General features: G+C 45.6%; 1 protein-coding gene across 1 annotated transcript in view; it reads right to left on the bottom strand.

Annotated features, from left to right (window-relative positions):
- Positions 1–11769: 11769 nt before the first annotated feature.
- Positions 11770–14594, bottom strand: part of LOC144755692 (chymotrypsinogen B-like) — a 90987-nt gene continuing 88162 nt past the window's right edge. The window contains exon 7 of the mRNA XM_078644870.1: positions 11770–12089. Coding sequence (XP_078500996.1) covers positions 11928–12089 — 162 coding nt within the window. The 3' untranslated portion in view covers positions 11770–11927. The remainder of the gene's footprint in view (positions 12090–14594) is intronic.

Raw genomic sequence — 14594 nt, forward strand, 5'->3', positions numbered from 1 at the left:
GCTCCATTAGCTAGCCTGCAAGCATAAAGTGGAGGTCTCCAGACTAGTGTGCCCTAATGCCTCTTTCCTTTTCTCCTACTGATCATCCTGATACTGCAGGGGCTCCTTGGTTTTCCCAGGTGCAGTAAGATTACCTCAAGCCTGGAGGACAATTTACGATAATTGATAGACAAATGGCAGCCTTGTGGATGTTATGAGTAAACTCCATTAATTATGTAATCACATTGAGGTAAAAGGAGGGGGCTCGTTTAGTCAACACCCTGAAATGTCCAGCATATTAGTAGTGTTGCCGCATGTTCTTTCTAGTTTGACTAGTTATGTAAGTTCATGAAATGAACCACAACTTCCTTCATTTTTTGTACAATGATACACTGTCTCTGTTTCTGTGATAGATATGTGCATGTTGTCATAATATTACGCCTCTGTGTAACATTGTATGGTGCTAATATGAAAATAAAATAAAATGGTTAAAATAACACAATATGCTGGAGTAATTCATTTTCATTAACACTCCCCCTCCAGACTTTCTGCAAATTCCATTCCTGGGACTGCCATCTGCCTGGGGGTACAGGAAGAAAGGGTAGGCTTGACATTCATTACTGTCCTGCTCTCTTTGAAGCCTGGTTTGATTTACCCAGCCCCCGTCTTGGCCTGCTCTCCGCAGCTGCAGAGCTCCCCAATCAGATATCCTCTGTCCCTGTGCAGGCTACGTATCTCATCAAAGCAGTTTGGCTAAGCCTGTTAAGGATGAACAATCATAAGAAGCTTCTAGAAGGCTGGTTTTTGGTTCACAGAAAGGAAAGTTATATTAATTATTTTCTGTATTAGTTTTGATAAAATCAACAGTGGAAAGTTGTTGGATTTATCATTACCGATCTTTGAATTACATTTTCATCTCATTCCTAGCAATATTTATACTTAAATAAAATGCTGCAATGTTAGACTATGGACCTATGTATCTACAATTGGTGAAAACCAAATTGGCAGTTTTTATCCTCACCAGGGAAAATAAACATCCTTTATATTGTCCCTGCTTATAGTTACATGGCATCCTACCCCTGGGGCACTTAGGGTAGACCTTAGATTACCACTTTGGAAGTACCTTTAATTCCAAAGTAGAATTTAAATATAATGTACTTTTAAAGACAGTTTGCAAAGCAGAGTTGCCTTTAAATATGACAGCAGGCAACACAACAGTGCACTGCCCAGTGCAGGAAATCTACTGGGCTTCTAAACCTCCCTGCCCTATTATATACTAGGGACTTATAGTAAGTTTGAATACCCCTTGCCTTATTATGTAATAGGGACTTACAGCGGTCAGGCATTGCCAATTGTAATTATATCTAATTACTATATACCTCCTTCATCAGAGGACTGGCCCCTGGGCCTGGTTAGCAAAGCCTAGGGCACAGTCAGAGCCAGTTACCACCAGTATCAGTAAAAACATGGGGGTGATCAGGGTAAAAAGGATGTCTTTCTCACAACCCTTAAGGTATGCCTTAATGGTTGATAGGGTTGAGTAAATGGTACTTAGACTGTAGGACATGTGTGTTTTAATTTTACATGTCCTGACAGTGAAAAATACCTGCATCTTCCACTGTTGAAAGGCTATCTCTCCCTTAGGGTAACACTGGTATACTTTATTACATTCAATAAGTGCTAACTTCAGATTGAAGGCAAATTGCGGAATGATCTTTACACTCAAATGAAATGTAATGTCAAATCCTCTTTAATGATGAGGTTGTATTTTAGGTTATAATTTTGAAAATGCCACTTTTGGAAAAAAGCCATTTTCCAGTCCAAAGTATCTGAGGCCTTTCTAGGAGTTTCCAGCTGCCTTCACCTGTTTATGGTTCCCCATCAAGGATGTATATTGGGCCCAGACAGTGTACAATGGGACCTGGGAGTAGCTGGAAGAGGTTCTTCCTGGCAGGATTGCTGGGGAGGAATTATACCCTGCCCTGAATATGATTCAAAGTACCTTGACCACAGCTCACAAAAAGGAACCTCATACCAGGCCTGCCCTGCCTCCCAACACCCAGGACAGTTTGGTGCCAAACCCAGATGAAGGGAAAAAACAGACCAGAAACAGTTTTGGGTGTAGGCCAGGACATTCCTCACACAAACACTGGCACCAGGTATGAAAATATGAAAAGAGGACATTCAGAACCACACAACAGAACACTCTTGGACTTGTGGAACATTCAGAAGAAATGCTACTCTGCTACAAGAAGGACTGCCCTGTTGCTTGAAAGACTGCTTGTCTAAAGAAGGAAGATTAGACCTGCTTGCCTTGAGCCCAAGATATCAAGAGTGCCTCCCAGGATCAGTTAGCTAACCTCCTGTCCGAGCTACAAGGACATATCAGGCTTCCAAGAGGCCTTTCTGCCACAGCCCAGCTGACCAGCTGCAACTGAATCTGCCTGGACCTGCCTGAGCACTACTTGTGGCCTCTACTAGAGCGAGTCCTGACCCCAAAGAGTTACCCTACAGGTCCTGGACCATTGACTGACATCAGTCAGAGCTCCTCCTGAGGTAAAAGACAAAAATCCTGAAATTTGAGCTCCTCACGACCAAAAACAGGCACATTCATGCCAAGACTCTGCCGCCTATGATGACCGCGACCATGAAGCTCGGGGGAGACCTGCTCTACAGTGACTGTCTGCAATGACCAGCAACTTGAGGCCTGCACTTTGAACATCACAGACAATCCACTAACGCGAGGCTCCAGAGATGAGCAGCCCTTTGTGCTACAGCAATGACCGTTCATGATAATTCAGCTGCTGTTCACGCCGAAAGCTCCTCAAATGTGAACAGAGCTTTTCATGTCAGACTTGAGAAGGTAACTCTTCAACGGGACTTCCATGGTCTCTTTATCTGGCCCACACTCCATTGTTGTCAGCCTGAACTTATGTCTTTTCCACGGTTTAGTGCGACCAGATAACCAAGATTTACATGGGAGGCTGATCCACTATTGCAGAAGAGCATCTCCCCACTGGTGCTACCCAGTAGAGGTAACAGTGAAAAAGAAAATGATAATAAAATAATTTTATTATCATTTTCTTTTTTCACAATTGCTTCTGCCACGTAGCCGAGTTGAGGAACCGGGCTATCTGCCTGAGCTTCAGGAGGAAAAGTTGTGGGCACTACTAAGTGCACATGGCGGTTTGGCAGGCCGTTTTGAGACAGCCAAACCGTCATGAGCACTTAGCATTTCTCCACTAGGCTGTGTTGCACAGCCGGGTGGAGAAAAGTCATATGCTTAAAGGCACTGTCTGAGCTGCAAACCATGCTGCTCAGACAAAGCACTTCTCTCATGTTGAGAATAGTATTCCTAGCATGTGAGAAGCACTGGGATTGGCATCTGAGAGCCTTTGCAGTGACCACAAGTCCAAGGTTCGGGAGAGGAGAAAGACGGAGCGGACAGAGCATCAGATAAGTCAGGGTTTTTTATATATATTTTTTAATGTATTTATGCCCTCTCATTGCTGCCTTACCTAGTAGCAGTGGAAGCTAGTGAGTGGGGCTTTCAGCTTCTTGGCACGTTTTTCACTAAAAACTTTGAAATTCAATCTCCCCAGTCCTTCCTATTGGATTTTTGATGTTTAATATGAATATGTACTCTATTCTTCTAAACTGGTTTAGGATTTTTCTTCTATTGTATTTTCACTTTAGAAGTGTTTGTGTGCTGCATAAACATTCTACATAAGGGGGCAGATTTATGATAACTGGCGCATCCCCAGGGATGCGCCAGTTATCTTGCGCCGCTGCTCCGCCACCCATGGTGCGCCGCATTTACAATGCGGCGCACCATGGGGCAAAAACGGCACAGATGAGTGACGCATCTGTGCCGTAAAGGTGGCGCATTGCTGGAGTTGCGTCGCAAGCGCGACGCAGCTCCAGCAAGGCTCGGGGGTGCCACATCTTCACAATGCTGCGTCAAGATCTACGCCTGCTTCAAGCAGGCACAGGGTTTTGACGCAGCATTGGCCTGAAAGTGACTGAGTGAAATCTTGTAGATTTCACTCAGCCACTTTTAGGAGGCGTTCCTGCGCAGGAAGGCCCCCCCCGCGCAGGAACGCCTCCTTATGGCGCAGGGCTTTACAACCTGACGCATCTCCTAGATGCGTCAAGTTGTAAATAGGGCGCATTGTTTGCACCGCCGTTGCGTCAAATATAGTGACGCAATTGCGGCGCAAAGAGGCGCAAGGGCCTCATAAATCTGCCCCATTGTCTCTAAGATAAGCCTGACTGCTTTCGTGGCAAGCTACTAAAGAGTTAAGCACAGGTTAATTTAGTGACTTTTGTGGTTCATCCTGATAAATATTGTCAATCAAAAACCCAATTTTTCACAACTGGTGACCATCAAAATAATACAACAAATCTTAATTTGTGGCATTCTTAGGCAGTGGTGGCTGGCAGGGAACGGGGATGGCAGGGCGAGGAGCAGGGGGACAAAATATTTTCTAAAAACTCTTACCTTTTCACAACCACCGTCCTCAGCTTCGCTTTCCAACGAGTCCCGGAAGCAGGAAGCACACAGGCTCCCCTAAGCCAATCACAACGCTGTAAGGCAGCATTGTGATTGGTCTCAGCAATGTGGTCCGGCACTTAGATGGGGACTAGGGGACTGGGAGACTGGGAGCCTAGTCATGTCCCTCACCATGCTGTCTTTTACAGCGTAGTGGGGAACATGCAAAGTGTGCATGACTGTTTGCAGGGCAGGACTGGCTACCGGGCAGTTGTGTGTGCTGCCGAGCTGGGGGCTGATTTCGTTGATGGGGACCTGCGTGTGCAAACAAATTCGTTTTGCTTTTTTATTTCAAAGCGCACGCAGGTCCCCATCAACGAAATAAGCCCCAACCACAGAGAAATTAGCCCCCAGCTCGGCAGCACACAGAACCGCCTGGTAGCCTGTCCAGCCTTGACTGTTTGGCAGGCCAAACCGTCATGATCACTTTGAGTCTGCCCACCACTACTCCCCCTGTGACCCCAGCCCCGGCCCTCCATAACCTAACCTAACCCCGTAGCAAAGAAAAATGAAATGATAGTAACAATGCTATTATCTTTTTATTTTTCCATTTTCCTGCTCTGAGAGCAGTGTGGTGATGCTCCTTCACCTTAGTGGAGGAGCAGCAGGCCCGGACTGGCAATTCCGGCACCGGGCAATCCCCCGGTCGGCTGGATGGGGTGAGGGCCGGTTTTGTATGTTGGGGGCCGGTTTTGTTTGCTGGGGCTGATTTGGAACCTGGCGTGATCGAGCAGCAAACAAGCACACAACTATCTGCATATAATGCAGCTGCTGGTGCTGCACGCACTGTATGCCCGTGTCCAGCACTGCTAGCACTACAGCATATTATTTATAAAACAATCCACTGGCTGGTCTGACTGTCTGCACCATGCGCGGCGTCTTCAGTATCCGCCTTCACGTCTGCGCAGTGCGTCATTCACCCTTACGGTGGGGGGTCTGGAGTCAGAGGTCCGGGTCAGGGGGGATCATGCGCAAGTGCTTTGGAGTCACGCATTAAAAGGTGCGCATGAGGAGGCCAGAGAGTGAGACATAGAGAGGCTAGAGTGGAGCCTGGAGAGGCCCGGACCCCATAATTTACTTGTAGCCTGCCCCGGCCCCCGGGCCGTGTCTGCAGGCTGCCACCCGGCGCCCACAGGTGATTGTTGACCCTGATCATTTAATTATTGGGCAAGTACTGTGACTGTCTCTGGGGGCGTCGCGACCGGGAAGGAATTAAAAGCAATTAAAGCCTGGATAAGCCCCGGCCCGGTTCCGCAACCGCAGCGCAGAGTGGATGTATTATTCAATGTGACAAACAGGCGCTTCCTTCTGTTACTCAAAGTCAGATCGGGTGAATGCGCAAAGGTCTGCCAATGCGATATATATTTTACTGTCTTTGCATGTGAAAGAGCTATTGTGCCATGTGGCCGCCATTATGAGTTCTCTAGCTTGTTGTGGTAGAGTGCAGGCAATAATTTGCAAGCGTGAATTTCGACTCGAGTCCAGTGCCACAGAAGCGAAGCAATAGTCTTACACGTATCGAGGGAGCACAGTTGGAGTATTTACAGGCCCATGTCTCTCTGCCCAGTTGAGTGCAAAATGCTTAAATGATGGCGCTCAGTGTCCTGCTCAGGTACAGTCGCACCATATTGGCAACTCTCTTCAGATTGCCGATGGAGAGTTATCTGATAATCAGCATTCCAGATCCCAGGTGCCTTGCTGCTCCAACCTCCACATGGGAGATAGGATAGTGCACTAATCAATGAAAGTTGCCATTGGCCGGTTAGTAGAGTTCTGCCACATTTTCTCAGCCCCCATGATACTCTATTTTCCGTGCTAGTAGTAAACATTACCATGTTGTCTACTTGAGGGCCTGCAGCCTGTGTTCGCTGGTCCAGAGCCCAGCAGATTCACTCTTCTTAAGATCCGGGGGGTTCCGTTGCTCTGCCATTCAAAGGCGAGCTGCGCTAGATTTTATGGTTAGTCCGTGCCGAGGGGTTGGAGACTCCCTCGGATCGGGGATGTGCACAGTGATGTTTGCAGCACTTGTCTCTATCCAACATATACCCATGAATTGTATGCCCACAAGCCAACTATCATACTCTAACACAAAAAACCAAATAAACCAAAATGCAAAGAAATTGTCTAATACTTTGAAAGCAGCAATGCCACAAACCTTTAAATACATGAAGCTTAAAAGTTAAGGCATTCCCTCATTGTGATATTTAAACAGTGGCCCTATCACGTAGCCTTCCCCCCAGAAAGACTGACTTCTGTGCACCCGTTACTGATCGAGCTCTTTTTAAGACTTAATTAGCAGCAATAAAGGAGGAATAATATAAATGTTGTGGAAGCCTCATCAAGTGGAAAAAATATGAAAAAGGAAGAATACTTCTCTTTCTGTGAAAGTTGAAGACAGGCCTTCAGCTGGAGCACACTGACAGGCCGCGGCCTGCCCTGTAGGAACCCGCCTCTACCGACTGCCTTCTTTTCCTGTAGAAGGCCGCCTCTGCCTGTAACATGCCTGTGTTACGTGCACTGGCAATGCCTTGGAAATATTCAAATCATGCAAGAAATTTTGGCTCTGTATGAAAACTGACATAGATTTGAGTGAGTCACACACACGTGGGAAACTGAAGAGACTGGTTATTTATTTCACATTTTATTCTTTATTTTAGTTTTGTTTTTAAATAAAGGATCTGATCCAAGGGGCATGGGGCGCTGAATATAGCAAGGGGAGGCCAAGAGGAATGGATTGAGATGGCACACGAGGCTTACAGAGGCCTGATTTACCGACCCTGGGAGGATGGAATGCTTAGCTGGTCTTGTCAGTACTCGAACATCACAGCTAATGCCAGAGGCGAGAGTTAACTCACTCCTAGCACTGTGTTTTCCATGGGCGCAGCTTTTTGTGTGTTTCACGTCACGAGGCGTCCACTGAGGGGTCCTTAGCAGGGGGTGGCGGTGACAGTAAGTGCCGGGAAATTGTAGCCTTCCCCGGGCTGTGGCCCTCCCTCCTTCAGTGATGGCCGGGCCCTGCACTTAACTCACTGAGCCTCAAGGAAGGACTAGGTTTAAATGTAAGTGATTTAATCAAAACCAGCAGAAGAGACAATTTGAAAGAGGAATAAAGTCTGCAGGATGGACGATCTATATGAAATCCGTGGCGAACCTCTGCCATAGTGTCAGGTTGAAATTTGAGAGTTGATACAATTGAATATGTAATGATAAATGTGCTGTAAATTTCACAGTTTTGGTCTGTCTTTTACCAAAATATTCTTGCGGGGAGAATACCGCCCCCCCACCCGCCTTCCCCCAAACCCCTCTAGGAGTGGTCGGGTTCACTCGCTATGCGCCGAATGGGGGCTGGTCTAGCAACATTTGCCAGGGCTGCTTTCAGTTCCCAGTCCGGCCCTGAGGAGCAGCCCCTGTTTTTAGGATATTCCAGATATCTTGTGTTAAAAGTGAGATTCAAGACACCCTCTGATTATAAGTTTACCTGCGAAATAAGTAAAATAAATAAATAATGGGTAACTGTATAATATGGTCCATATCGCCACTCTTGTGAGATTATAAACCACAAGGCTGAATTGGTTTTTAATTGCAACCAGAACCCCGAGATGTAAATATAGGGCCATATTACATATGTTGCCCCTTTTTTATTTATTCCATTACAAGCTTTTTGTGGGGTACTACGATGGGGGTGAATTTTCCCCTTCATATTTAAGTATCATAATAAAGTGGTGGGAACAGGACCATGCCTGTTATTTAACTGACTGTGAATTTTTACAGCCTGCGACTCTTTGGCTGAGATTCATTGATTATATATGTATTTTATGGAAAGGTGATTGAGAACTTCTTCTTGAATACATGAATTATCTGACTATGTATCCAAATAATATAAATTTCACAAGAGCAAATCATATTTTTGGATGTGTTTGTCGTAATGGAAAAGGTTTAACAACAACAACACATGGAAAGATTATAGCAACCAGTGACTTATTGCAAGCAACATTACGCCATCCCACCCCAGTGATATAAAGTATACCTTATGGAAATGTTTTATGTGTGAGTCATAAATGTAACACAAAAGAACATTTCAAAATGGAGGGCAAAAAATATGTTACAAAAATGTGAAGATAAACAGAATTAGACGTATTACTCAAAATGTTACTGGTCGTTGACCGATCAGGAAGATGTTAGCTAAACACTGGCACTTTATACTACGAGACAAAGCTTAGAAGTAGCAATATTCCCCTAAATTACATTTGCTAATCAATCAATCAGCATTTGTAGAGTGCAGCACTGTCACCCCTGGGGTGTCTGGGTGCTGGGGTGTGAGGTCTGCGTCGTGCTAGCTCCTCTGCGACAGGTCTTGAGGAAACACCGGGAAGAGGGAAGAAACAAGCAGAAAAATGCAAAACAGAGGGCCAAACAATGAGAATGCAGAAGAGGCAAAACAGACAACTGAAAAAGGAGCTGAAAAGGCAAACCAGAGTGCAGAAAAACAAGCAGAAAAGACAAAAAGAGCAAAAGCGAGCAAATCAGATGGCTGAAAAACGAGCAGAAAATACAAGAGTCCAGAAAAACGAGCAGACAAGGTAAAACAGAGGGCAGAAAAACGAGCAAGAAAAGGCAAAATAGAGGGCAGAAAAACAAGCAGTAAAAGGCAAAACAGAGGGCAGAAAAGGCAAAACAGAGCAAGAAACGAGAAGAAGAGGCACAAACAGAGGGCAGAAGGTAGACAGGCAGCAGAAGGTAGCAGACTGCATGCAAGCCGGACAGGAGAACTGTCGCAGGGGGAGCTGGCACGAGGGCTTGCTCAATGGGGGTCACGCTACGTCCTCCATTAAGTAGGTGCTGGGGGAGGGTGGGATGCTGGGTAGGGGAGCAAGGAAATACAGAGAGTAGGCAAACATCGGAAGAGGGAAGAAACAAGCAGAAAAAGGCAAAACAGATGGCTGAAAAAATTAATAGAAAAGGCAAACAGAGGGCAGAAAAATGAGTAGGAAAGGCAAAACAGAGCAGATTGTTTACGTTAACTGAATCTCTGCTTCTCTCTCCCCCCCGAACTTTTTTTAAAAACTTTCCTTTTTAATACACCAGGCACCCCTATAGTAAGCCCTACTGAGCCCTAAGTGCTGGGAGCAGTGTATTTAACCCCTTCCATGCTGCCATCGGCCATTGACCGACTGCAACGCTACCTCGCTGGTCCTGCCGTCGGCCAATGGCCGACACGGCTCCGCCCATTTTGCGGAAGTGCCACACTTCCGCAAAATCGCGGGCGCATGGGAGGGGTTAAAAAGTTAGACGTATTTTAATGTTTACATGTCTTGGTTGTGAAAAACTCTTAAATTAATTTTCCATTGACACAAGTGAGTCATTCCCCTTTGATTACAAAAACAATGTATTTTGCCATGGTCAGAGTGACAGTTTAAACAGTACACATAGGCTTCAATTGGAGCCTGACACATGCTTAATGGGCTACTTAAGTGGATGGCCTAATCAGTGCTGCAGGCCCACTAGTAGTATTTAATTGTAAAGATTTCTTGACAATTTGATTGCAGCTTCTTTGACAAAAGTGCATCCTTCACTATACCAATGTAACTGTGGGTCCTTCATAAATCTTCTTGGACACCTAAGAAACTTAATAAGAATTGCCTAACTCATTTCCTCACATGCTGGAATTGTTCAGGGAATATTACTGATCTACAATGCATGCTGTCCTATTGTGATGATATTAGGTACCACTGGAGTCAAATTGAACACACTATTAGAAATATTTTACAAATCGATGTTACTATTGGTCTCCCAACCATCATCCTGGATCCATGGCATATGACCCGTCCTGATGATTTAGATCAATATGGCAGATCCTTAATGGACGAAATGCCTTCGAGTTATAGGCAGCAGCCCCTGCAGTACGCTGGCGTAATCTAAATCCTCCAATTTGGGGAATTTCCACCTTCTTGGTGGACTTTTTTCCTCCAAAGTAGCATCTGCGCACCCGGCAAGGGACGTTTCTTGAGAAAGGACACCCGTGGTGGCAAGTTTACCATACCAAATCAGTTCTTTGATGAAGATGGATCTACCAGCAGCAGCCTTTCTTCAGAAATAATATAATAACCAATGCCTTCCACGTACCAGGAGAACAAACACATCCAGAGTTCGGGGATCTTTTCAGGACTTTTTCTGTCAGTCTAACCCAGGACCGCGTGGCTAGCAAAGAGAGAAACTAAGGGGCATATTACCAACAACTTGCGATAATTATCGCTATGTTGGCTTAGCGGCAATATTTTTATTGCCGAGCTGCGGCGATTTTTATCGCTTAGGAACCTTGCTATTATCAAGGTTTATCTCCTAAGCGATAAAAATCGGCCGAAATGCATGAATATCGCTGAAAAGTCAGCGATATTCATGCATTACCGAGCTAATGCTCTTAGCCATGTTATCCACCTACCATTGGATAACATGGCTAAGAACTGCTATGGGGCAGGTAAGCGCGAATATCTCCAAAAGTTGGTAATAGGAGATAGCGATGTTAGCGACTGTTTCCAGTCGCTAACATCTTGGCACGCCCACTTTGCATGTCATTAGTGATAAATTTCACTGACATGCAAAGCGGGGCCCAAGATGGTCGCTATCTCCTACTAGCTGTCGCTAACTGGTGTTAGCGACAGCTAGATAATAGGGAGATAATTTTATCTCCGCTTTCTTGGCTTTTAAAGCCAAAAAAGCAGAGATAAACCCCCTTGATAATATGCGCCTAAGTGCGCTACTGGAAAGACACCAAACCAGCCCCCTCAATTGACATCGTCTTTGACACGTCTTCCATGGCTTCAGGGGCTCCCTTTGAGGTTTTTTTTCCCAATGACGTCGTTATTGGCTGCTCCGCTATTGGTCTGCGTTCCACCACACTGCAAAATACGTCATGGATATATATTTCTTTATAAGACGTTCCGTTATCAACCCTCTTCTAAATGAAGCCGGCAGTCGAGTGTACGAAATGAGACCTGTGATAGCTGCACCTTTTTTGGAGTAGCACACTGATATGTCCACATTAACCAACAGAAACAACATAACTTCAGAGACACAACCCACACATACACGCGCAGATGCAAAACAGATGAACACTCCCAGGCAAAAAATTATAGTCATGAAAGAGAGGCACAGGCCTAGAGGCCCACACTGAACTACACACAAGCCTTCACCCACACAGACATACACTTCAGTTGTCGCGAAGAAATGAAACCAATGACTTAGTTGGAAACAGCGCGGCCGTTGTTCTTAGAGAATTAACACTGACAGGTAAGCCAATAACAGCCACATAAGTAAAGATGGAAGCGGACAGGCCCCTCACAAGAAGGAGGTGAGCAGCTGTGGGCAGTGTACAGGCAGCGCGCTCTCCTCACTGGACTCAATGGGCCGTGACAATTTCATCAATCCATTCTCGATACCAGGTCATGCGCGAGTACACCGCAGGCAGGCTGGAAGAACAGTTAGGACTCGTCCATGACGACAGGCCAACCAGGTACCAGGCGCCATATCTCTCGCAGACCAGAGGGCCTCCAAAGTCACCCTGCAAACAAGAGGGCATGAGAAGGTCAGAGGACTTGCACTCAGACTACGGTTCAGATACCCTCATTTATCATGTATGTTCTGGTTTTGTGCCTAAATGTGCTATTGCACACAAACATGTTTTTTTGCACCTGCTCATGTTGAACAAATGGTTAATGGTTAATGTGATATTTCAACTAAATGTCTTTTTTACCTTCTAGTTGTAATCCCTGCTAATGTCGAACCAATAATGTTTTTACACTATAAGTGATTTTTAAAAAAAATGCAGTTTTGCTCCTGCATCTATTGCACGGAAGGTGAATTTCCTCTTACCTGTGTTTGTGAGTGTAAAAGTGATTTTGAGCCTAAATATGGCCTTTCTTCTAACTACTTTTTGTACAGTTAAAAGTCCCTCCACTGAACCGTGGTGAGTTCACACATTAAAATAATTTGGCACCTAAATGCACATTTGCATGTAAAAGTATTTCCACCTTCCTGTCTTCTTCCTAAATGTATTTTCAAAGTCCTGCTCCTGTTTAACTAAATGTGTGCTTATTCACGTAAACATAGGCATGCCACAAGTGTTATGTCTTCGCACAGCCTGTCTTTCTGTGTCTGCCCTTTTTTATCCACAGAGCACAATTCAATCACTTCTGGTTCGAGGGATCCAATATTATCCAACTTCGGAGGTACAGGAGTAAGCCTACGTTAACATATTTTTACCCTCTCAAAAATTTGCCATATCAGCCTTTCAATATAAACTTTTATGAGTTCCGGGTGCAGGTATCACTGGAAAAATAGTAAGGCCTAGGAAGTGTATCGCTTTCCATCTGACACTCTGGTTCTGGTGGCTCAGTGAACTATTACATCCGCTCCAAGAATCTGTTGATAACTTCATCGTCTCAGGTTTGAATTCCAGCAGCCTTCATCACTCCAAAGTCAATAAAATGAGAACCGCAGAGTTAGGCGAGTGAAGGTAAGTCCGTCAGTATGGCAGAGTACTTTGCTTCCATCATACCAATAGTCCCCTGTCTGCCAGCCTTACGAACAACTCTAAACATTGGCAGGAACTACAGTAGCGGCGGTTCATGTTAGTGTTGTCAAAGTTTGATGGACAGGTCTGTCAAACATGACGGCCGCAAACCAAACTTTTTTTTTTTTACTTTTACCAAAAACTAATTCCCAAAGTGAGAATACGTTTAAAATTCGTTTAGTTATACCTTTAATCCCTAGATTTTACCTTGCGGTGATGAACAGCAAACAAAATACAAAATACTGTCCACTCTAAACCAGTTGGATGGAGGTATATGTGAACCTCTGGCAACTCTGTTGGGTTGTCAGAGGAGTGTCAGCGTTGGAGCCGCTCGAACATACGACTTGTACATCAGGCAGGCAGACTTTCAGTTTGATGGAGAACTTTCTCTGCCAAAATCTAAAGCAGCCACCAAGTTCTAAATTAATAATAAAAATAGTAACTGTCCTTCAAAAGTCCAGTGGAGAACCACGACGGGGGTGGTGATTGGAGCATCAGCTTTTAACCTTTTGAGCAAAAGCATTTTTATCTAATGAAGAAATCAATTTCAAATAGAACAGTAAACAATGATTGACAGATAGAAAAAAGTCTCTATTATTTGTATGTCATTGTTTTTCTACCAGATACTACTCAGTGTTTGAGACAAATCTGACTAGAAGTGTGAAACGTCAGATTAGGAACCCTCTCCACCCCCAGAGGAAGGATGACTCCCCACAGGTCCTGTGATGCAGGCTTCCAGCAGACAGAGCCCTGGGTCTCCTTCGCAGGCAGTACGTTACAGGCTGTGTGTCGTGATGTCACTGCCTGACCTCTGTCTGCGACAGGGCAGGCAGGAAGGGAAGGGGCAGAGCAAGGAAAAGGAAGTAGGAGAGAGAAGGCAGTTAGGAGGTATGCACGTAAGAATAAAGACGTGTCCACCTTACCTCCTCGGCTCCCGTGTCTCATTTGGGTAGAGAGTGACAATGGCGACGAGGGTGGGATCATCAGACTGAATCCCACGTCGCTCCAACACCCTGCTGCTCGCGAGCAGCCGAACACCCCGAGCCTGCAGCCCACATCGGAGCGGTGAGCGAGCGGACGACAACGCGCCCCCCGCTGCCTGGTTGCCATCAAAGCGGCATCAACAAAAGAGAAGCCGTCTTCCAGGGAAAGCGACCCTGATGTCCATTGACCCGGCGGCTGTGACCGGGAAAGAGCGTGAAAGACGCTGCGACCGTCTGACAAGAATAAAAAGGCGCGAGAAACGCGGCGACCACGAGGAGGAGAGCGCGAGAGACGCTGCGGCCACAAGTGGACGGGGTGAGTCCCTGAAATGCAGCGCCAAGCCCCGGTGCAGTAGTACCCCCAAAAACAACTACTAGCAAGCACCCTGCAGCACGCTCCTACAATTAAACCTGCCTCACACAAACAGAGCCACGTGTCACAAACGGCGGCCATCTTAAAGTCAGGCATCGCCCATAGAACTTCATGTACTTCATCTGTGTCGGCCATTTT

The sequence above is a fragment of the Lissotriton helveticus genome, chromosome 5_1 (genome assembly GCF_964261635.1).
Source record: "Lissotriton helveticus chromosome 5_1, aLisHel1.1, whole genome shotgun sequence".
Lineage (NCBI taxonomy): Eukaryota > Metazoa > Chordata > Amphibia > Caudata > Salamandridae > Lissotriton > Lissotriton helveticus.